This window comes from Hipposideros armiger, unplaced genomic scaffold (assembly GCF_001890085.2).
Source record: "Hipposideros armiger isolate ML-2016 unplaced genomic scaffold, ASM189008v1 scaffold_371, whole genome shotgun sequence".
In the NCBI taxonomy this organism is placed as follows: Eukaryota; Metazoa; Chordata; class Mammalia; order Chiroptera; family Hipposideridae; genus Hipposideros; species Hipposideros armiger.
This window is the reverse complement of record NW_017731721.1, coordinates 1,214,136-1,238,963: the sequence shown is the minus strand read 5'-3', so window position 1 is coordinate 1,238,963 and position 24,828 is coordinate 1,214,136. Positions and strand designations below refer to the sequence as shown.

The window sequence follows — 24,828 nt, the reverse complement described above, 5'->3', positions numbered from 1 at the left end:
TTTACACTTTCACATACATTTCTCGTCACAGGATTTCATTCGTAGGCGTGGGGTGTGTATAGATAGGAACGTGGGGTGGGTGGGAAGATAAGCTTTAAAGAAATGTCATTATCATTCTTTTTGATGTGTGGGGTGAGCTTTTTGAGTTACTGAAAGTATTTAGAGAAGGCGGCTTTCCTGTAGCTTAATCATTCAACAAGTATTTAAGTACAAGACAATCTTACTTGGCTTTAAAGGAACTTGCAGTTTTTTTTGGGGGGGTGATAGAACTTGAAAAGATAACTGACTGGTGAATCTAGTAGGCCTTTACATTGTTGAGAGCACTGTACATTAGTACAGCCCTTTTAGAAAATATTTTCACAATATTTATCAGGAGCCATAAGAGGTTTTTACCCTCTGATGTAGTAATCCCAGCCTTGGAAATTTATTCCAAGGAACATAGCCACCTGAAGAAAAACACTGCCCATAATGGTGTTCATTCATTCAATGAATATTTATTAATCATTGGCAAGTGTCAGGCACTGTTCTGGGTGCCACAGGTTCAGCAATGAACAAGACAGACAAAAATCTCTGCCTTTTTGGAACTTACAGTATTGGGGAGACAGACAATAAACAAAATAAATTAATTAATATATAAGTATGTTAGATGGAGATAAGTGCTTTGGAACAACATGAAGCAGAGGAGTGTTGAGGGGAAAGGCTGCAGTTTAAAATAGGAAAGACCTTACTGAGAAAATGATGTGTGAATAAATGCCTGAAGATGAGGGAGTGACTATGCAAGAGGTTCCAGGCAGATGTAACTAAAAAGCTGGAAATTACCTAAATGTCCAAAGAAGAGAACGGTTAAACAAATAATTGTTCATCAGCTTTTTGGAACTTAATGGAAACATCATAGGAAAAAAATCAAAACACAGAATTATATATAATCTGTGAAATAAATGAATGCATAATGGGCAAAGATTAGATGAGGAGGTGCATATAGTTTAGGGTGGTGAGGTTTTCCTATGAAAAGTTTAGCTATTAAAACATTAATTTTTTTGAACATTGAAAATTAACAATATGAGGTATTGTTTTATATTTGCCAAATAAATGTTGTAGATAAAAAAGAAGAGATCATTTTGGACTGAAATGGTTAGGGGATGCTTCAGTGAATTGGCTAAGACTTACACTAGATGTTGAAGAATGGGACACTTCAGAATGGGAATTCACAGAAAAAAAGAAAGGACAACTTAGTATACTGAACTGGTAATAATTTTCTGAAAAATAATAATTCAACTCATCCCTTATTTTAGTCTTCATGTTGGACTGAGGATGGTCTGTTTACTCTTTCTGCAATTGGTTTGCTCATAAGAACATTTGGTTTCAAGATATTCTTCTGCCTATCAGTTGTGTAGAGGCTTTTGATAGAGTGAAACAAGCTGGACGTTTGGGAAGAAGAATTGTTCTGAAATGCTTTCATAAAAGAATCCTGTAGTATTGGGACTGTATTAGAGAATGGTTTTCCTTGAACAGAGAACCTATATTGTTGATTTCTTGGGGATCTCCAGATTTAGTAATGTTTGTGAGAATGTTTTTCATTAAAACTCTTCCTGAAAAACTCAAACAACCTTTCATTGCTTTATCTTACAATATTTAACACCCTTGATGCATCTAAAAAATATGATGGATTCTCTTACTAACGTTGTTTGTAGTGGGAGGAAGAAGAAGATAGTGCCTTCCCCCAGGATACTCTGCAGTTAAGATCTGTAGTAGTCTGTTATTCTGAAGGACGATGTCTGTCTCTTGGCTGGGTGATTGAAATTAAATTGGGGTCTCAAAGCAATCACATCGAGCTGAGACTCTTTACTTGTGATGCAAAATTGCTCCCTTAGGGATACTCACAGATTGGGAATCTGTAACATAGTGACTTCTCCACCTCTGGGGCTTCTCATCAATAACAGCGGAAATTTTGTAGCACCTTTTTGTTTAAAGTGCTTCACAAACTGATTTCCTTGCTCCACACAGGGATCATTTCAGCTTTCCCGAAAGGCAGCTGCCTCTATAGTGAAAAGTGACAGCTGTTGTACAGCTCCAGAGCAATGTACTACAATATGACTTTGTTTTTGTTTCCTTTCACATTAGTGTATCTCCTAGCTATGGAGCTAAATAATAAAGGGGGAGAAATAAAGAAGTATTCATGAGGTAACAGTGTGACCCAGCAGGAAAATTAAGACCATTTTCAGTTGACATTGAGTAGCATGAGTAATTTTTAACTTTTCGAGTTACAATTTGGCTGAGATAGCACAGTTACTACTGATGCAGAAGGATATTTTTGTCATCTATAAATAATTCCCGAGCATCATTTCTGTAGAACATTAATAAAAATGCATGGTGGTCCCCCAGAATATAAAGAGAAGAGGATTATATTTTACTGGTGCTGTTTTTGGATTACTGTACATAAACCTATGTTAGAAGGAAAACTAACTTATCTCAGATGCTACAAGTCTCATGTAGAGCAGCTTGTTAAAGAGCTTAGACGTGGTCAAATTTTGCTGTCTCCCCATTCTTTTTGGTCTGGGTTCCAGCTATGATTTGGTAAACCATATTCTAGGGTATAAATAACTATCAGACCAAAGCAAAAACAAAAATTTCATACCTACTATAATAATATCCTATCTTTTATAGAAAGTTCAATTTATGCATTATAAAACTTTTAACTACATTAATTGGTAATGTTCTGTGAGGTAAATAGGACAGATATTACTGTTTCCATTTATAGATGAGTCTCAGAAATTCAGTGACTTACCAAAGGTTATACTGCTTGTAAATAGGAGAACTAAAACTTTATCCCAGAGCTTCTTTTAGTCCCCACCTAGCCCCCTTTTTTAGCTGTTCTTTTTGTTTTTCTCTATATTACACATTAATTTTCAGGTAGAATGGAAAATTATTTTTTTTTCCTTTTTATTTATTTATTTATTTTTATTTGGGAACTGGGGGGTGGGAACAGTGCTGGGGAATTGGGGGGAAGGGGAAGAGACAAGTTGCTGTCGTTTTGTTCTTCAGTCTAGTTGCGGTGGACGTTGCTTCACTGGCCCAAGTTGGCACCATCATTGCGCTCTTCCTGGGCGAGGCAGATCAGTCGCCGGCTTCTGGACGGCCGCTCACTGCAGCTGCTGGCCGCTCACGCTGGCTGCTGGCTACATACGGTAGCCCATGGCAACCCACTGCCACAGGGGCTGCAGCCTTCGCCGTTGCCAGTGACTCATGGCAGCCCAGCTCCAGGTTGAGCTGTTGTTCAGCATCTTAGCTGTAGAGGGCAGTGTCACTGGCCCTCATATGTGGGATCCGAACCGGGGTCCCCTGACGTGCAAAGCCAGTTCTTAACCATTGCACCACTCTGCCGGCCCTTGGAAATTCTTTTGACAATAGAATCATGGGTGTGTGTGTGTGTGTTCTGTGACTTTTATGAAATATTTATTTTAAAATACTTACTGTTTGTGGACCAGCTGAGTGGCGCGATGGTTAAGAGCTGGCTTGGGATGCCAGAGGGCCCTGCTTTGGATCCCACATATGAGGGCCAGTGACACTGCCCTCTACAGCTAAGATGCTGAACAACAGCTCAACCTGGAGCTGGGCTGCCATGAGTTGCCGGCGACGGCGTAGGCTGCAGCCCCTGCTGCAGTGGGTTGCTATGCGCTACCGTGTGTAGCCAGCAGCCAGCGTGAGCCACCGTCCAGAAGCCGGTGACTGATCTGCCTCTCCCGGGAAGAGCACAGTGATGGTGCCAACTTGGGCCAGTGAAGCAACGTCCTCCACAACTAGACTGAAGAACAAAAGGACAGCAACTTGTCTGTTCCCCTTCCCCCAATTCCCCAGCGCTATTTCCATCTCCCCAATTCCCCAATAAAAATCTTAAAAAAAAAAAACTTAGTGTTTGTATGTGTAATACAGTAGTGCCGAATAAATGCAAGGTTTTTCCTCTCACATTTACGTGGTAAAGTTAGAGTGCAAGGTGTATGTGTCTGAGTGCCAACTGAGTAAAGCAGTGGGAAAGATCAGTTGAAGTTAGTGATGACCTGCAAGTGATGAGGGCATGGTAATAACACACATGAGCGAAGAGTCCACAAGGTTTGGTGATTATACTTGTAGGAAAGGAATTAACTTAAGGTGATGCTGAGGTTTGGAACTGAGCAACTGGGAGAATGATAAAAATAAGGAAATCAAAATTGGTAGTCAGTGGGTAGGGTAGTTGATGATAGACAGTCGTGCGTTGCTTCATGATGGGGATACATTCTGTAGGGTGTTATTATTTTGAGAAATGTGTTGTTAGGTGATTTTGTTATTGTGCGAACATCATAGAGTGCACTTATACAAACCTAGGTATAGTCTACTACACACAGCCTATTGCTTCTAGGCTACAAGCCTGTACAGTATGTTACGGTACTGAATACTGTAGGCAATGGTAACAACGGCATTTGTGTATCTAAACATACCCAAACATAGAAAGGGTATGGTAAAAATATGGTATGAAAGATAAAAATGGCACACCTGTGTAGGACACTTCCTATGAATGGAGCTTGCAGGACTGGAAGTTTCTCTGAGTGAGTCAGTCAGTGAGTGGTGAGTGAACGTGAAGGCCTCAGACATGACTGTACACTACTGCAGACTTTATAAAACTGCACACTTAGGCTACACTAAATGTAAAATTTTACTTCTTCAATAATAACTTAACCTTAGCTTATTGTAACTTTTACTTTACCGTACATACGTGAGGGGGAAAGATAGAACAATGTCTTAAAATCAAGCTGAAAATCTGGGGCATCCCAAGCAAATTTGAGAGCTCAGGATTGGCATTAGGGAGGCCAGGGCTGGAGAGATAAATGGGTGATTTGTCTGTAGAGATGTAATGATTAAAGTGCAATAGTTTGACCTGTGCTTCAAGAGGTTGGAGGATTGAATTTTAGGCATGTGTGATGTTGAGAGAGAAGAACAGAAAAATCCATAATCAAATTATTTGTAAAACTCTAAATCTGGTGACTGACAATCTAGACAGTTAGGTTGGTTACCTCTGCTGTTTCACAACACAGCACTGGGAGTTCTGTTATACAGCTGTCTCCCAGCTACTAGGTGTCATATTAGGAGAACGGTGTAGATCAAGGCAGTTCTATGAGATAACAGTTACTATGATGAGAGGCCCCAGGTAGGTTCTCTGTGTGTCTTCAGAGTTTTCAGGAATCGGGTTGTGTTTTCAAGAGAGTACCTCCCCCAACCCTCACTCTAGGGAGTAGTATGGACAAAACATAGGAAAGAAGAATAATGGACTAGAAGAGGAACTTGAGAAAATATGAGGATTTCTTTTAAAGGCGCAAAAGATCAGGTTGTTGTATTGTCATTTAAGACGTAAACTCTTCTGAATTTTTTTTTTGTTTGTTTAAACAACTAGATTTTAGTTGTACTGTGAAATTTTCCATTTCCGCATTCTTAGACAGATAGAAGTTTTCCTATGTACTGAGCTCACTGTCTTGGAGTCTCAGAATATACAGATGCATGCTGAGATGATAGAAATCAATACCCCATATTAAAACTGGATCAGCATCTTTCATTTTTACTGGGAGCCCAAGGAAATCATAATTTGAATAAGCTATGAATGTGCTGCTCCTGTGTCTGCCCTAAAGCATTTGGTTATATTTGCCTGTTTTGTCATCTTGTTGAATCCACGGCATCTCCATGACTTCCAAATCTCTTGCTGCCAAAACTATTATTTTAGTTTTGTTCTTAGTTTAGAGGAAGCTCTTTGTAATAAATTTGTTGGTCTGGTTGCTTAGCAGCTTGTTGTGATTATGTAGCTTGGAACAGACACATTGCCATTTGAAAATCTTGGGTTCCAGCCCTGATTCAGGTATATATCACATCCAAGCTTGGAACTGAAAGCTCTTTTGCTATTAGAGCAATCATCATACAAGTACAAATGAATAATTCTGTAGCATTTAATAGAAAATATCTTTATGTTTATATATTCCTTTGCCCTTTGCAGTTTTTTTTTTCCTTTTTGCCCTCACAGCATATGGTACAATCTTATAAACATTGTAAAATCACTAAACTGTCATAAAAGAGTTCTTCAAATCTTATTTAGAGATGAAATAAGAACCTGGACTAGACTGTTGAAGGGGTGATTAGGCGAAACCTGAGAAGAATCCCTGAATGGTGTTTCTGAGAACATTCAGTTGTTAAATGAAATTTGATTTTTTATTTCATTTCCTTGATAGTTTCTATAACATCCAGTTGATGTCTTTCTTTCTTGCCTGTTAAATGAAGGTCTTATTTTCTCCAAGTGTTCCCAGTTAAAGTCTATTCAAAACAGAATTGCTGGTAAGGATACCATTTTTAATGTAATACCAGCAGGTCTTGGGGGGGGGGGCACGAGGCCTGAAATTCACTATACAGAGCACAGTAGCAAATGATTTTTCCTTTGCCCTTCTAACCGTGAAGGTGGTGTATTGTCTCCTCGATGCCAGAATGTGGTACAACATAAGCCTCTGCCTATACTTAGTGTAAATTTATTAGACATAGTCCCTGCACACAGTCCAGCAAAGAGCCTTGCATTACAGAAATAATTCTTGTGCTGCTGAGCTGGCGATTTCCCCACTTAATCACTTGTGTGACGTCATCTGTGCTGTTGGTAGAAAATGTGCTGACCATGTCCTGCGTTTTAAAAGACAGATGCAATGGGGGTACTAGCTAAACATGAAATTAAAAAATAAACCTTTTAGGTTATGTTGAAGGTCTTCGAAGTCCAGAAGGATTAAAGTGGCAGATGTGTTGTTAATCAATAGGCTTGCCTAAGAACCGCATTTTGTAGTTGGTCACTTAGTAATCAACTGACCTAATTGCTTTCCTTTCAGCTCCATAGTGATTGTAGAATGAAGGAAAAGAAATAGGCAGGAAGGGGGTTATATTGAGAGGTCTGAAATGCTTTTCTAATTTTCAAATGAGTGTCAAACATTCCAACTTTCTTATTATAATAAGTGTTACACAAAGCATCAATTGTTGGCTTGAGATTCTGAAACGGTAGCTACAATGGAAGAGTCCAGATGTTAGTCACTGATGACTGGACTGGATTGCTACCGAGTCTTTTGTCTGGGGGAGAAGGCAGGATCCCTAATGTATATTTGATTTCTTGGCAGAAAGATGGATACTACGATGCTGAATTTGCGGAATCTGTTTGAGCAGCTTGTACGCCGGGTGGAGATTCTCAGTGAAGGAAATGAACTCCGTAAGTCATCCTGAGCTGGCCTGTGTGAAGAGAGAAAACAGATTTCAGATTTGGGTTCTCTGCAAAGCTGAAGTGTGTTTCAATCTTAAAATTGTGTTTCATTTGGGTTACTTAAAAAGAAAGCGATGGCCACTTTTCCATGGTCAGAGCTTAATGACCACTCATTCTAAATGGTCACTTTTTTCTATAGTTCTTAAATGGGTTTTATCCAGACTTTCTGCATTATCAAGGTTTTTTTCCACTAAATAGTTGGCATTAGATGCCAATTTTTGTACCATGAACTGGGCAAAATCTGAATTTCTAGGGATGTTGCTTTTTTTCTTTAGTAGTTGTCTACATTTTTTATCCTGGGCTTTTTCTGTGTTCTATGGAACATTTTCAACTGAAGAGGAGAAAAATGTCGTAACTTCTTTTGAAGGAGAAGCTATTCATCTGCTTTTGCCTACTTCATATATTTGATGTTTAGTAATAAAGGATTGAGATTGGGTGGAGAGCTGGGGAGAAATGGAGGTGGTGATAAAACAGTCATCTGGGAAGTAGATTAGTGAAAAACGAAGGTGGGGCTGGTAGCACTGACTTAAGTGATCTGTGGGAATTATTCTCTACCAGATTCTCTTAGTGCTGCCATCCTCTCCTATTTAAGATTTTCATTAACACCTAATTTAGTTAAGTATTCTCTTAAGTCAGCCTCATTATATAAAAATAATGCAAGAACTATGTCTTAAACAAAAAATTCCTATAGTACTTAGTATGGCATCTTGCTTATGCCATTCAATATTTCCTTTAATTTGATTGATGTTTTTAATAGCTCTTATCCACTTACAGGCCTTTCAAAACAATATTCTATTTTCTCTCTCTAATAGCTGTTGCATGACCCTGTCATCTGGTACCAGCTCAGTAACCACGATGGCATACTAATTAGGCTTCTCTTTGAGGTCACATCATCTTAGAAGATGGATTACTTTGGAGCCTAGTGGGGAAGAGTATTGAATAAGAGATCTTAAAATTCAGGTTCATTCAGCAAATATTTAGTGAGAACCTACCACAGCTTCTAGCACACTTTGAGTTGAGACAAAGGGGTGACTAAATGGCTTCATGGAGAAAAGTAGGGTTTGAAGTGAGCCTTAGATATAGGGTAGGATCCCAATAGACAGAGATGAGGAGGACCTTTAGGGTCAGGGCAACAGTCTGAGTGGAGGCAAAAGGGTGTGGGGCTTGAGGAGAATAAGAGTAAGGGGGAGGGACATAATCAGAGCTGTGCTTTTGGAAGATTACCCTGGCAGAGGTGGAGGGTGCAGTAGAGATGGAAGCTGGGAGACTGAGTAGGACATGGCTGCAACTGCTCAGGAAAGAGGCAGTAGGAGTCCTACCTGGGATGGTGGTTGTGAAAATGAGAATAAGGGGAAATGGATGGAAGAGATGGTGAAAATAAGATCGCTAGGAGGAGGCAGCTGATAGGTGTGGGGGCTGAGGGAGGGAGGAATCTGAGGTTTGGAGTCTCAATAACTAGTGCTGACTTTTAACGGTTATTTCTATGTCTGTTTCTCTAGCTGTAAAATAGAAATTTAAATGTCTATCTTCTTTGTGGGAGTGCTGTGAGGATTTGGGGATGAAATGAGATACTAGTTGTGAAGATACTTTGAAAGTAATTATGCAAAAAACATACAAGATATTTATTTTTATAGATACCCTTATTATATAAGCAAATTTATATCTTCCCATTGATTTCTGTTATAAAATAGAGAGAGATTTTGCCTCCATCTCCAAATCTCCAACTTGGAATGTTGGCTTTTGAGGAACTAAAGTGGTTCAGTGTTTTCTAGACTCCAGAATCTCCTTTCTGCAACCAGCCTCTGACCTCTTCTTTGACTCTGGGGATTCCTCCCATGCCCAGGTATCCCAACTCCTTACTCTTGGGTTTCATCATAATTTCATTCTTTCTCCTTTTGATAATTTTTTTTTTTTGAGCTAAGTCCAAGGTTACTGAGAGATCAGAGTGAAGGTTAATATTCAAATAAAATGGCTTTAGTAGCGTAGGTATTTTATCTTTGTTTTTCCCAATCTACATGATTTTTATCTTCTATTTTTATTTTATCATGAGCTGCCTGAACTTCCTTGATGTTGTTGGTGTGTAAACTAGGAATAAATATAAGTTAATATTTATCAGGTGCCTTTTGTGTGGCAACATCATGCTAGTTTGTGCTATGCTATATACAGGAGACAATACTAAAATGCATGTGACATGGTGCCAGTCTTCAAGAATATGGTACTTAAGCTTCAGAGACAGGATTCTTTCTCATGAAACAGAAGATAACACAAGCAAATATCAAAATAATATGCTTTGGGGAAGTATAGACAAATTTAATGTGAGCAAATAGATTAGGAAAGGATTTATAGAGCAAATGAGACTAGAAAGATGGGTACATAAAGAAGACTAGGTAGGGCATACATTTGGAGTACATAGCTTGATCACAAGAAGGCAGAAATGAGCATGGGTCTGTTCTGGGGGCAGGGACAAACTGGGTCAGCTACACATAGAAAAAGGGCATTGTGTGGTGGTGGGAGGGAAGTGTGATTAGATTGGTTAGGTGGGCTTGGATGCCTGGAGTTTAACTTTGATCTCAACAACAATTCTTCAGTGAATATTTGAGTGCCTACTGTGTGCTAGGCAGAGTGCAAGGCACTGGAGATAAAAGAGCAAAAGAGACACAAGGTCCTTGCCCTTCAAAAGCTTAGAGAACAGTGGGAAAGACAAAGGGAAGAGCCTGTGCAAAGGCCCCAGGAGGAGTGAGCTGAGAAAACAAGATTTCTGGAACTGCTTTAATCTGTTTGCTGAATTATGAATCAAATTCTCATTGGCTTGTTTTTCTTTTTTTAATGTGTTTTTTTTTTTACTTTGTTTTGTTTTTAAAGATTTTTGTTGGGGAATTGGGGGAAGGGAACAGTGCTGGGGAATTGGGGGAAGGGGAACAGACAAGTTGCTGTCTTTTTGTTCTTCAGTCTGGTTGTGGAGGACGTTGCTTCACTGGCCCAGGTTGGCACCATCATTGCGCTCTTCCCGGGCGAGGCAGATCAGTCGCTGGCTTCTGGACGGCTGCTCACGCTGGCTGCTGGCTACATACGGTAGCGCATGGCAACCCTCTGCAGAAGGGGCTGTAGCCGCCGCTGTTGCCGGAGACTCACAGCAGCCCAGCTCCAGGTTGAGCTGTTGTTCAGCATCTTAGCTGTAGAGGGCAGTGTCACTGGCCCTCATATGTGGGATCTGAACCGGGGCCCTCTGGCATCCCAAGCCAGCTCTTAACCAACGTGCCACTTGGCCGGCCCTTAACAAATCTTTTGAATGTGTACTTCATAACAGGGGCTAGTACCAAGTTGGATTGTGATTCACAAACTGGCAAAAAATAATAATAATAATAAAGGGCCATGTTTGTTGGTCTCCAACATCAGAATTTTTCCTGGTCTGCGGTATAAAGTGCCTTTTTGACCCATCATAGCAAACTTAGTTCATAACAGAATTGTACATAAAAAGTAATAATTTAGTCACGTATGCAGATGTGTTCTGGTTTTGGTCTAACAAACTAAGCTGAACTAGTAATTTAATCATTTGTACTATTAAAATAGGAATGCCTTCCCTGAAGTGAACTGATACTTTATTTGGGTTTGATTCCATCATCCAATTCAGTTAGACCTGTAATGTATGCCAATTAACAATGAACAGGGATTATACCCGAATTTAATAAGATTTACCAAGAAGGACTACAGAATAAACAAACCAGCAAAATTAGGTTAAATGGAAATCTTTCCATTCAAGTTGTTTTTCAATTCTGTAAAATATTTGAGTGTGTATACAGCACTATATTTTGAAACATTTAATTGACCACAGTGTGGAGCTAGAAAGTTTTTAGACTGTGTAGTTGAAAAGTATGTTTCTTGTTCTTTATTTTTGAAATTGAAGTATTACATACATCAGGAAAATGCACACATCATAAGTGCACTGCTTGATGAATTGCCAGAGTGGCTAAGAACCAGCTTTGGTTTTTAATTTTTTTCCTTGTGAATCTATAATGTTGAAATAGTTAAATTTGCACAAGGATGTATTGTTTATTTTCTTTTTCTTTAAGGAGGAGAAACAACTTAGTAATACATTCCAAGCTGTTGACTAAACCAGCATATCATTTAAAATTATTTGAATTATATTTTATTTTTTGGATCCTTGATATTTGTGTTATCTAAGATAACTAGGTCATAATATCCGGTTTCACTAAAATCTTTTGTTTGCTAAAAACTGAAGTTTCCTTATGTGTAAGACTTGGTTTCTGTAGATTGAATTGGTAGCCTAATTTTAATTTGTAAGCTTGAAATTTAGTCCGATTATTAAAATTGCTTTAAAAGGGCACTGTATTTTTTTCTATAGTGTTAGATTAAGTTCAAATAGGAAAAGTGCCCTTACTACATAAGAATCTGCTTGCTAGTCTTGTGTGAATTTGGCCTAGTTTCCACTATAAACTGGGTTAGTTTGACCAACAGCAGATGTACACCTTGGAAACTTCCTTCATGATAGTGTTGGAAAGTGATGTTTAAAGATAGATTGAGGTTAACTAGAAAATCGTAAGGCATTGTAGAAGAAAAGCCTGCAGAGAGCAGGTGATAAGAAGGAGTGCCACCAGGGTTTTCATGCTTTGAGATGCTGCTGCCTTGGAGGTGGTGCTGTCTTTGCACACATTCCGTGACTCACCCAAAGCTAGTGTGCTCTTTTCCCGGTGTCTTTCCAACTGGAATGTTTACATACCCTTCAGGGCAGTGTTAAACAGCAAAAGCAAATTGGCTCTTTACTTTCAAATCAATATTTGTATAATTATATAGCTGAATGGGATTGTAGGCCTAGACATCTGTAATATTAATCTACATCTACTGGAGCATATTACAGCAGTTACATTTGAATTTGCTGTTTAATGTCTCTTTGGCGCAGCAATGCGTGACTCCAAAGGAGGCTGTTTTTGTTTTATAGCTGTAACTGTCCTGGTGCGTGACAGCTGCCCCAAAGGTATCCCCCTTTGATTGCCTTCTGTTCAGGAGCTTTCAGTGTTGGTATTACATCTGGAGCCAGGTGACTAATGAGTTACTTATTCCATAGCAGATGCCACTGGCTAAGCCAAAGTAAGTGGCCTATTGAAACAGGAATTGCTCCCCACCAAGCTCTCATCTAGAGTGATGAACACTTATCCAGGATCTGCTCTTGGTTGTTTTCAGCTGGATTTGCCCATGCTTTAGCTGGTCCCTTAATTATGTATTTGGAGTAAAACTAACCAGAGGACTCATTTATACTCTGCTTGGTGCTTGAATTATTAAAGTTTCCCCCCTTTCTTTAGAATTTATCCAGTTGGCAAAGGACTTTGAGGATTTCCGTAAAAAGTGGCAGAGAACAGACCATGAGCTGGGGAAATACAAGGACCTTCTGATGAAAGCAGAGACTGAGCGTAGCGCCCTGGATGTTAAGCTGAAACATGCCCGCAATCAGGTGGACGTGGAGATCAAACGGAGGCAGCGCGCTGAGGCCGACTGCGAGAAGCTGGTGGGTATTGTTTTCTGTGCTAGAACTGTGGCGGTGGGGGAGCGGGAATCATCACCTGATAAAGTTTCCACTTGCCAGGTAAACCCAGTTTCTAATTCCACATTAAAGAGCTAAAAACAACCTGTCCATTGACAACTTGTCCATCATTGGAGTCGAAATTGCAGCCTGGGAATTCTGTTCTCCATAGGATTGAAATTTAAATTTATTTCTGCTTTAGACTTGAAACTATCATTTAATAGAAAAATTTCAAATGAGGATTTAAAGGACTAAAATTAGAGGGGAGGGCAGGGAAATCCTAGCATTCTTGATCTGTCACAAGACAATTGGTCATCTCTCATGGTACCCAGAATATCCTCATCTTTATATCAATAATGAGTACTTTGTCATTGATACAGGTACGACAGCTCTAAGTCTTGCCTTCACCAGGGCTCCTAATTCAGGGTAAAGCCTAGATGTATTTAGTTGAGCAGCGTGGCTAACGTAGAATACTTCGATTTTGATGTACCGGGGTGGGTCATGTACAAAAGAAAGCCTTTACTAGTAGGCACTAATCCATCTTGGCACGGTGTTAGATGCCTCAGTTAAGTTCAAATTGTCTGGTTCCAGTGTGTCACAGCTTTGTATCCATTTTAATACATTTTGCTCCACCATTTAGGAAGGTGGGTGGCTGCTTTGATCTGTCGAAGAAGCCAATAATCGTCCTGATAAAATGACACTAAAGTGTTTTTGCTATGTGAAATCTATTTTGGGACTCTCATTTTACAATACCGTGTCCTCTTGGATTAGCAATTTGATCCCAAAGTCTTGTAGCAAAAGCCCCACTATTCTAGATGGAGCTCATTTTACCAGTCAGAAATCAGAGACACAGTTTGGGCTTGATGTGAATTAATATGCTATTGGTGTAGCAGCCTTCCTGAAGGCTCATTTGCATAATGCCGTATTTTAATGTCTTCTGGTCTGCCCATCCCATAATTTGAGGTGAAGCTTTCTCCCCTGGTTAGTTAGGATGTTTTACTCTGCTTTGGTCTGTAGGAAAGACAGATTCAGCTGATTCGAGAGATGCTCATGTGTGACACATCTGGCAGCATTCAACTAAGCGAGGAGCAAAAATCAGCTCTGGCTTTTCTCAACAGAGGCCAGCCATCCAGCGGCAATGCTGGGAACAAAAGGTGGGGGAACTGCATCTGTTGTTATCTGATCGCAAGTAACACAGCTGTCAGAAGTTCTTGTTATCTGAACTCTTAAATATACTGCTTCTGGAATGTGTGCTGAATAAAGCAGAAACAGACTTTGGAGGCGGGGTGGGTGGGAAATAAAGGCACAGGGGCCCCCCCCTATTTTATTTTGTCTTTTTAATCTCTCCTTAGGATGTTGTTTCAGCATGGGTAAAATTTTGATGTTGGTGCTAAATTGCACATCAATAACTAATCCTACAGATTGCTAAGAAACCTAAAGGTGAAAGTGGCAGTTCAGCAATACTTTCAGTGTTTTCTCTCCAGAGAGCTCTTGTAGCTCTTCTGGTTGAGAAAGGCCTTCTGTGAGCCAAGACCAGACAATAATTTTGGTTCCACTGTAGCCCTCTTCAAAATAGTCTCAACCAGGCTTTGAATTTAACACCCCCAATACAACACATAGGGAAAGGTCAGCACTCTCAGAGCTATTTATTTTGTTGCCTGGTTGTTTTTACGGGGAATCTTTATAACTAAGAAGATGTATGGGCTTAATTTCTTAAAAAGCTAATGCTGGGTAATTCTCTCTCTCGTAGAAAGCAACCACAGTTGGGATCAAATTAAACTTCACTCTTCTGCCTTGTGAATTTTTGGTAGCCTGTAGTACAAACTCAGCAGGGAATAGCACCCATACCCCTTGACTGTAATTTTCAGCTGCAGTCATAAGGCCTTTGCGGAAAAAGCAACTGTGCTGCCTGTGTACTCATACATGTACGCACACTCCCCCTTGAAACGGTAAAAAGCGACCCACCATAGCTAGGATTGGAGCTTGTAGTTATCTCCATAGGGAAGGCATTGCTGTGAAATTGGCTGATGTTGCCTGACCAGTGGGACTTGTTCTGGGTGTTGGTGGACTGTACCTTCCACAGCCTTCTGTGTCTAACACTGTATTATTTCACTCATCTAGACTGTCAACCATTGATGAATCTGGTTCCATTTTATCAGATATCAGCTTTGACAAGACTGATGAATCGCTGGTAATGGACGTTTGCTCTCTGAGAATTATCTATATTCCTGCTCCCTCAGGAACATCTCCCGTCCTCTCTTCTGGAATTCCTTTATTACTGTGTTATTGATATATTGTAGATACTGAGCTAGCGTTTTAAAATATAAATCCACACAAGCTATAGGAGACTGGCATAGATATATTTTTAGTTTCTGGAAGTGAGAATATAGAATTCAGGATTTGGCATGAGGTTAAATTTATGTAATGGATCTGTGAGCCACAGGTACTAATTGATTATATCTTGACTTATTAAAGCCCCAGCTAGCAACAAAAAAATCATCAGGACTCTATCCAAGCAGGGCTTATTTGCTGCTCTTCGGGAGAATAGACTTGTGCCTTATTTCTGAATTACTTCAGTTCATGAGGAAAACTTAGTTATGCTTCACAATTAGAAGGAAAACCAGTGCCCTGGAGCTTCAGCCAGAAAACTGATGCAAGTTTCCAGGCCCCATATAATGCTTTGATCAACAGTGGTTAGCGTGTCTAAACTCTGTTACCCTACCTTTGTGGGGCAGCACCCTTCTCTTAACTTATGGCAGTGTTTCTGCATGAAAGGTCATCTCCTGATATTTCAGTCTTTAATGTTCAAGAGACTGATAGTTTACTGATTTGTGTACCTTTCCTGTTTGGCTGAAAGCTAGTAAACAAAAAAAACAAATCAGGAGGTTATTATTGGTGGTTGGTTTTCTGATGATAGCAGAACAAGTCGCAATTACTTGTTACGTGGGCTTGGAGTTTCCTGTCCAAATTTGTGTTTAACTTGGGAAATAATTGCCATTTTATAGCTATAAATGATAGGTATCACCTTTTTGAAATAACGAATGATGTAGAAAAGTCTGGACTGTATAATAAAACTAGAACATACTATTAGCTGATTTTGGAGCTAGACCTGTGACATATCTGTTGTAACTGAAGCTGAATCAAACAACCAGTAGCTAAATTACTTGACCATGAATTGGAGAGGTTAAATTTATTCAGCTAAGCTACTATTTGTCATATACAACTGTTTCTGGATTTTGTTTTCAGGGATTATCAAGAGTAAGGAATTCACAGGTAGCTACTAAAAATGAATGCAGATGGTTAAAGTAAGTGAAGTGAAACTAGACCACAGTAAATGACAAATAATTCTTTAGTGGTGAATACGTCTTTTAGGGCCCAAGGAAGAGGGATGACTGAGAGATGTAAAACCTGAACTAGAACTTGTTAAGTGGCTATATTGTACAGGACATCTGATTAGACAATAGCAATCCCTTAAGAGCAAGAAGCACATCTAACACGATCAGTGTAATGCCTAACATTCCTTAAGTTCTAAAACTAATTACAAAAATAATCAGAAACAAAGGACTAGGCACTGGAGATAATCACGACAGAAGTTGATTCTTTAACCTTTTCTTGCCTCTGTGGTATTGATTCCTGATTCTATTATAATAGCTTCAATTTTGGAAAGACAGTGTGTTCTCTGTTCTTTAGCTCTGTAGCTACAACACTCAAGACCCTCCCCACCCCCTCTCCCCAAATTGTAAGTTAGGTAGTCTGACTCAAGAAGCCTTTAAAGTTCTCTGTAAATTTATTTGCACAGGGTTTAGGGGAGGCCTAACCAAAGAAAGAAATTAATACAGTATAATTATCAACAGGATTGGGATTCTTCTTTGGTAAAGACTTTCAAATTGAAGAAGAGAGAAAAGAGGGTATGTATGGTTTTGTTTAGTTTTCTTTTTTGTTTTTTTTTTACAAAGTAACAATAGAACAGTTTTCTCCTGAAATTCTGCCATGATACTATATTCCCGACATGTTGCCTTAGGCATTGTTAAACACATGTTACAAATGAATCATGCTGGGGGCAGTAGTGATGTTCCCATTTCACGGTCTGGGCTGCTCTCACTTCATTCATTTGAGTGGAAAAGGATATACTTAAGTTTGTTTTGAGCTGTCATCTGAATTCTTACGCAGGACTTTTGTGCTCTAATATAAGCGTGAGATGAAATGTGTGTATAATGGGATATACAGAGATTTATCTCTGTGTTTGTTTAGGTACTTCATATGTTTCCAAAGACTTCATGTTCTTAGATAGGATTACAGCTCTACTTTTCCTGGTGCTGTCATCTAAATTTTCCAAAGCTTGCTTGTTTCTTCTAGAGCACCGAAGACATTTTTATGTTGGTACCACTTAAGTTTCACGTGGAAATAGGCAGCGAGAGAGAGTACGTTGTTTGTTACTTACTGTAGTTCTGGAACCTAGGACTTGTATCCAGACTGTCTAATGGAATAATTTTATCTTCTGTGCTTCAGATCTACTTGGCACTAAACTTGTTGGTGTTTGCCCCCTCTCTAGCGCTCCAGTAGCCGACAGTTCATTGATGGTCCCCCTGGACCTGTAAAGAAAACTCGTTCCATTGGCTCCACAGTAGACCAGGTAAGAATAGTCAGGCGAAGAGAATTATGGTCTTGAACACATCAAAGATTTGTGGCCCCAAGCATTAAAAATTCTGAGTCACCATTGCAGTGTTGTTTTGAGAGACTTTTTTTTGTTTTGTTTTGTTTTTGTTTTTTTTGAGAGAGACGTTTGATGAGTTTTTTTATGTAATAGGATCCTTATCATCCATAAGAATGGAATTATTCTGACTAAGTAAACAACTGTCAGCTTTATGTTTGATTCTTTGTTGCTTGTATATATATCCCTGTGACCTGTATTTCTGTCCTGAAGTATGACATTTCCACTTACTGGTGTTTTGGGCTGGAGCTGTAAGTCCTGAGCAAGACTCAGGAATTTTTCAAGCACTCCAGAATACCCTATAGTGGAGGGGAAATTAGATTCAAATGTTCGTCCTCCCCTCATTACTACTTTTGTTTCAGGGGAATGACTCCATAGTTGCAAAAACTACTGTGACTGTCCCCAATGATGGCGGGCCCATCGAAGCTGTATCCACTATTGAGACTGTACCATATTGGACAAGAAGCCGAAGGAAAACAGGTCCATTGGGTGTGTGGCTGAATTGCCTGTGGAAAGCAACTGGTGAAACTGGAAGAGAATTGGTTTCTCAGAGCCCTCGTGGGGCCGAGATTGGCTGTGTTGGGTCGTTTCTCACTGCTGCTTACCAAGGGCCAGGGCAGTTTGTGTCCAGCTCCCGCCTTGGGTTGCTAGCCTGGCTTATGCTGCTAGTGCCTAACTTGTCATTCCCGAAACAGTTTTTTTTTTTTTATAGCTGTAACCACATCCCTTCTGGTTATGGTGACAGAAGATTGATCATGTACTGGTCATATTAAAACTGGGGTTAAAATTCAGAAGGAACAACATACTTAAGACTTAAGCTTGTTTTCCAGGTACGTTACAGCCTTGGAACAGTGACTCCACCTTGAGCAGCAGGCCACTGGAGCCAAGAACTGAGACAGACAGTTCCGGCACCCCACAGAGCAATGGAGGGATGCGGCTGCATGACTTCGTCTCGAAGACGGTAAGTCTGATGGCGCCTCCTTCTTGTGGACACCTTTAATTTTTTTAATTGTGAAAATTATATATACCAGGAATAAATTTAAATACTTTAGCGTTATAAAGTTAAATGTCGGATTTCCTTCCTCCTTCCAACCTCACCCCCCACAGTTAACTACTGGTTACAGAAGCTGTGTAGTGTTCCATTCTATGAGTAATAATAGTAAATTAAGAGAAGCAACTTTTCAGAAGCAGTTGTTTGTGCTTTTTAAAAGTGACATATGTTTATGTTTTATGCTTAAATAATAGCATGTTTTAACTTTGTCCCATTTGATTTCCTCATAAAACCCCAAGCAGATTGGCTGCTCAGAGGGCCTAACTGACTAGTTTGAGCCACATGACAGTTAGTGGCAGTGAACATGGAGTTTCTGACTTCCTGTCAGCAAGTTCTCCCTACTACTGTACCCTGCTCCCTTCCAGCTAGATGACCATGCAAGTTACTTAGCCTCTTTTTGCTTCTGTTTCCTTATCTTAAAGAAAACAAAACCTGTTTTATAGGGTTATTGTGAGGATTACAGAAGCAAATATGTATGAAAGGATAGAAAGTTGTTCAGCACATGCTAGGTGCTTAATAAATGCAGGTTGGTGGTGCTTACCATTTTCGAATTCATACCACTCTGTCCCTTCTGCCCCATCTCGTCCTCAGGTTATTAAACCCGAATCTTGTGTTCCATGTGGAAAGCGGATAAAATTTGGCAAGCTGTCTCTGAAGTGTCGAGACTGTCGGGTGGTCTCTCATCCGGAATGTCGGGACCGCTGTCCCCTTCCCTGCATTCCTACCCTGATAGGAACACCTGTTAAGATCGGAGAGGTAGGACCTATGGGAGCCATCACCGTGTTAGGGCTTCTTTAGCTTTTCCAAAGCTGAGTGTCAGTTGTTGTTCTAAAATGAATGATACCAAGTATCATTCCATGTATTCCTTCCATGAATAATGAATTGAAATGATAAAAGGTTACCTTGCAGCAGAGTCCTGTTTGGGTTGGCCTGTCTGTTTCATAGCCTTTCTAAACCAAACCCCTTCCCTTCCCTTCCCTGCCCTGCCTCTCCCTTCTCTCTCCCGCCCTTCTTCCCCCTTCCCCCTTCCCTCTTCCCCTTTCCTGCCCTCCCTCCCCTCCCCATCCTATCCTATTTGGTATTTTGTAAAATTTGAAACATATACAAAAGTAGAGAGATTAGTATAACGAACCCCTGGTTCCTATCATTCATTCAACTCCCACGATTACTAATTCATGTCCAATCTTGATTTATCAGTACTCCCATTTCATCCCGGCCCTGTCCAGTGAATTATTTTGAAGCAAATCCCAGCTATCATATAATTTTATCTGTGAATATCCTTTCTCTTACTTTAGAGATATTTCATACTAGACTATTAAGATAGGTTGCCTATTTCTAAAAATCGATTCAATCCATTAAGAAATTATTTATTGCACAAGCAACATTAGCAAGAATCAAAACAAAATGACTAAGCTGCTACCCAGCCCCCAGCAAACCAAATGTTATTTTCCCCCTAATCTTAAGAGTTCTTATCTGTGCAGAATAGGTTTTACAAATTTTCTGTACCCTGATATAGTACCAATGGAGTTCTTCCCTATAGGTAGGTTTGTGTCACAATCAACTGAATTGTGTTAATTTTTCTTACTAAGAATAATTTAAAAGGTTTCCTTTTTTTAGAGGAACAAATCAGTTTCTATTAAAGGCCTTACCTGTCATCTCATTATTGCTTTCTGATGCCCTTGAGTAGAAGAGAAGCAGGGACGGAATTGTAGCTAGTGGTTTTATTACTTGTTCATGAAGCGTTTGGTGTCTGTGACCATAAATCAGGCCTGGTGTGGAGGTAGGAAAAATAATTGAGAGTCTCCGTTCTAATAAATGCTTTGGGACTAGGAATTTAAAAGTAGATATGATGTCCCAGCCTGATTAGTCTGGAGATGGTTCTTCCCAGTGGTCTAGATCTGCTGGTCTGAGCGGTGTAAATAATAATTTAAAACTTTCCCTTTGCAGGGAATGCTGGCAGATTACGTGTCTCAGACTTCTCCAATGATCCCCTCCATTATTGTCCACTGCGTAAATGAGATTGAGCAGAGAGGGCTGACTGAGGTAAGAGTGTACCCTAGAAGAGGGCAGATTTGCTACTTGTGTTAACAAGTAGGCGCTTCTTAACTGAAGGTGTCATCTCGATAATAGACAGGCCTGTATCGGATCTCAGGCTGTGACCGGACAGTAAAAGAGCTGAAAGAGAAATTTCTCAGAGTGAAAACTGTACCCCTCCTCAGCAAAGTGGATGACATCCATGCTATCTGTAGCCTTCTGAAGGACTTCCTGCGAAACCTCAAAGAGCCGCTTCTGACCTTCCGGCTAAACAAGACCTTTATGGAAGCAGCAGGTAAGGGCAGATCTTAATACTTGAGTGTGAATCCCTCAGAGGTGGGGATTTTTGACTCTTCTATGTACTCCTGGTGAAGTGCCTGCCACATAGTAGAGGGTCAGATACTTTGATGGACGAATAACTAACTATATACATGTTCCCCATGCCTGTCTTCTTCCGCTAGACTGTCTAGGGCACTGACAGGTTTTTTTGTTGTTGTTTGGTCAAGTATTAGGTTGTCCTTTTGAACTTGGAACCATCTTTGATTCCTCTTCCTCACATTCCACATTGAGTCCATTGGTAAAATGTTGTCAGCAGAGGTCTTGTAAAATATATCTTAAACTTGAAATTTGTTACTTCTACCCCTACTTCCATTCTTAACACCTCTTACCCTGGAGTGATGTAAGAACCTCCTGAGTTTCCTGTTTCTACCCTTGCCCTCTATGGCATGATCCTCATACAGTAGCTAGAGTCATCCTTTAAATATTTAAATTAGATGATGTCCCTTCTGTCATCCGTATCCTCCAGTGGCTTCCCTTCACCCTCAGCATAAAATCCACACTCCTTAGCATGACCCAAAAGACCCTACATGATTTGGCTCCTGGTTATGTCTCCAACATCATTTCCTTTTATCCCCTTCCCTTCTTTCCTTCCTTTCCAGTTACAATGGGATTCTTGCAATTCTTAGAACATACCAAGCTTACTCCCTCCTCGAGGCCTTCACGTTAGTTGTCTCAGCCTGGAATGACAGTTGCATGATTTGCTCCTTTATTTCTTTCAGGTTTCTTTTTGGATATCTTGTCCTCAGACATACCTTTCCTGACCACCTTGTCTAAAATAGCAGCTCCCATTACTTTCTAGCTTCTTACCCGCCTTCTTTTATTACATGTGTTACTATCTGAGAGATAATTTGCTTTTTGATCCAGTAGTACCTGGCACACAGTAGGCCCTTAAACATGTTTCATGAACGAATACCTTCTTGATAGCTGTAGTCACAGCCATTGTATGTCTCCCTTCCTAGCTCTTCAGTTGCTAGCTGCTTTTCCTAACTGCAAGAGCTGGTTTTTTCCAAGTTCTGATTTCTAATATTGAACTGTTGGCCAGTATCCTGCTTGTTAATGAAACTGGAGTCTGATGCAGTCATGAACCTAATCAGAAGTTTCAGAAGCTTACTGTATAGATGAGACTTTGTGGTCGATAACTTGGAAGCCCGCTGTCAAGGGAAAGAAGCCCTAGGCCTCTTGGTGCTCTCCTTTCATTTACAGAAATCACAGATGAGGACAACAGCATTGCTGCCATGTACCAGACTGTTGGTGAGCTGCCCCAGGCCAACAGAGACACATTAGCTTTCCTCATGATTCACTTGCAGAGGTGAGTACAGCAGAAACTTATTTCTGGGAGTTAGGGAATTTTCTAAGGGGAAGGTAATGTGGGTTGGGTATTAGGGAGGGAACGTGAGGGGTGAATTGTTTTCTTGTAGAACTTATATTTTGGTCTGTATTTAAGTGGAGGAACAAGTCTTCTAATTTAATGCTCTTTTGCTTAGAGTGGCTCAGAGCCCAAACACTAAAATGGATGTGGCCAATCTGGCTAAAGTCTTTGGCCCGACAATAGTTGCCCATGCTGTGCCCAATCCAGATCCAGTGACAATGTTACAGGACATAAAGCGTCAACCCAAGGTAGGCAAGCACGTCTGTGTATGAACTTGTGTAACGTGATAACCTGGGTGACCGGTGGGAGGAAGCCCTGAGCTTTGGAAGTTTGCTAACATACTAGGTGGCATGTAGGTGGTGGAACGCCTGCTTTCGTTGCCCCTGGAGTACTGGAGTCAGTTCATGATGGTGGAACAAGAGAACATCGACCCCATGCATGTCATTGAAAACTCAAATGCCTTTTCAACTCCACAGACGCCAGATATTAAAGGTAAGGCCTGAGTGGTACTTTTTAAAGGACCCGACTCCCCTTCCAGTTTTGGTCACATGCCCTCTCCCTGCCTTTGCTAGAGTTGCTTGAAATTCATATTCTTCAATAAAAATTAAATTCATTTTGAGAATTCTAACATTAAAGGAAAATTTGTACAGTTCTACCATCCTGTTTTTCCCCCCACTTTTTTATGTTCTTCCTTCCACATGGATATTTTTTAAATTATAGATATAATAATTTAGATATAATTTATTCTTATTGTGTTTCTTGATATGTTTTATCAACTTAATTTCTTAAAAGCTTTTGCCAGTTTGTGTTGCCACCAAAAATGTATGAGGCTGGTTTCATTCCAGCCTCACTGGCATTGGAGACCTGTTCTTTCATTATTGCAAGTTCTTTTTAAGGGAGCATATTGTTTTTTCCTAGTATAGGTAAAAAATCAAATGGTTAGATGTTAGATGTATGAAGTCTGGAGTTTGAGAACGGCCTAAATCAGGAAGTGAATGTCAGCTGTTAATTGAACAGTTGCCGGCATAGTTCAAAAGATATATTGGTGTGTTACAACATGGTGATAAAAATGATGTCTGGGACTTTGCTAGGTCTCTAACCTTAGCTCTCAAGTGCTTCACAGGGATTTCAGCTTAAAAACAAAAGTGCTTTCTTTTCCCCCCGCCTTTAAAATACGTCTTAACTTTGACTGAAGTGAGTTTACTGGGACCCGTGACCACTCCTGAGCACCAGCTTCTCAAGACTCCTTCATCTAGCTCCTTGTCGCAGAGAGTCCGCTCCACCCTTACCAGGAACACACCCAGGTATGTGGCATTGGCCTGCTTACGAAATAAAAAATAACTGCTTCCTTAGATTTCTTTCCCATCATACTGAAGCTTATTGAAAGAAAGATGGAATTAGATCTTAGCTAGCAACTAGACTCCAAAAAGAAACCTGGAGCCATAGGGATCCCCATTTTTAAAGGGTCTATTTCCCCTTCTCATCTCAGGTGACAGAGTAGCTTACCGAGTAGTCATTGACCGTTTTCTACTTTTGGTTCATTATATCAAGTCATGTTATACTTGTTTATGTACCATTTTTTTATAGAATACTTTTCCAGTTTATTCTCCTTTTCTTTAGATTTGGGAGCAAAAGCAAGTCTGCCACCAACCTAGGACGACAAGGCAACTTTTTTGCTTCTCCGATGCTCAAGTGAAGTCACATCTCCTGTTAACTTCCCAGCGTTTACTGACTGCGAGGAAGGGCGCACCTGTACTCTCTGCTCTAGCAGCTCCCATATTCAGTACTACTTTTAGCATTCTCCAGGCTTTTAATCAAGTTTAATTGTGCATGGGGGTTTTATTAAGACTATATATATCTCCCTCTCCTTCTCCTCAAGTAACATAATATCAACACCTTCTGCCGTTGCCATTGGGAGCTTTTAGATGGGAGAACTTTACAGGGGTAGAGGGGTAGTATGGAATTCATTATGATTCCTTTGGTGGCTGGGGTGGGGGAGCATCTCTTGGGCTTAAAGCTAAATGCTGCTCATGGAATGGCCTTTCTCTGATGTTATTGAGAACTAACTTTCATGAGACAATGACAGAAGCTCTGCCTCTTTAGTAGGACGATTTGTCTCAGGGTGGGAGGTGGGAGGTGGGAGGGCCGAGTAAAGAAAGGTTTGGACACAGGATTTCAGATGGCTCCTGAGAATTGGGAAGTCCCCATTCCTCTGTTATGAACTGAGCTGTAACATGGAGCCTTCATGAAAGTGGGGTAGAGTGAGGATAGAAGTAATGATGCAAGGATGCTTAGCTGTAATTTGGATTAAGTTTAATAGTGTTAAGTGGCACGACTTTGCGAAAGTGACACTACAACTTATATTTATCGCTAATGGGCCTCTGGCTGGACTTTGAGTTTGGTTGGGGTCAAAGCCAGTTTTTTCTTAAGTTGAATTCATTCTGATGCCACACACACACACACACACACACACACACACACACAC

General features: G+C 40.2%; 1 protein-coding gene across 13 annotated transcripts in view; it reads left to right on the top strand.

Moving 5' to 3' along the window:
• Nucleotides 1–24,822, top strand: part of RACGAP1 (Rac GTPase activating protein 1) — a 28,839-nt gene extending 4,017 nt beyond the window's left edge. For 9 of the 13 annotated variants that reach the window (XM_019662308.1, XM_019662303.1, XM_019662307.1 and 6 more), the window contains exons 2-17: nt 7,164–7,252; nt 12,622–12,824; nt 13,857–13,993; nt 14,961–15,030; nt 16,694–16,747; nt 17,392–17,472; nt 17,913–18,039; nt 18,381–18,511; nt 19,193–19,357; nt 20,549–20,644; nt 20,732–20,930; nt 22,178–22,283; nt 22,459–22,591; nt 22,700–22,835; nt 23,539–23,647; nt 23,964–24,822. In XM_019662308.1, coding sequence (XP_019517853.1) covers nt 7,168–7,252; nt 12,622–12,824; nt 13,857–13,993; nt 14,961–15,030; nt 16,694–16,747; nt 17,392–17,472; nt 17,913–18,039; nt 18,381–18,511; nt 19,193–19,357; nt 20,549–20,644; nt 20,732–20,930; nt 22,178–22,283; nt 22,459–22,591; nt 22,700–22,835; nt 23,539–23,647; nt 23,964–24,039 — 1,908 coding nt within the window. In that variant the 5' untranslated portion in view covers nt 7,164–7,167 and the 3' untranslated portion in view covers nt 24,040–24,822. The remainder of the gene's footprint in view (nt 1–7,163; nt 7,253–12,621; nt 12,825–13,856; nt 13,994–14,960; nt 15,031–16,693; nt 16,748–17,391; nt 17,473–17,912; nt 18,040–18,380; nt 18,512–19,192; nt 19,358–20,548; nt 20,645–20,731; nt 20,931–22,177; nt 22,284–22,458; nt 22,592–22,699; nt 22,836–23,538; nt 23,648–23,963) is intronic. The other 4 variants (XM_019662305.1, XM_019662300.1, XM_019662298.1 and 1 more) reach the window with 2 other exon arrangements.
• Nucleotides 24,823–24,828: the final 6 nt, after the last annotated feature.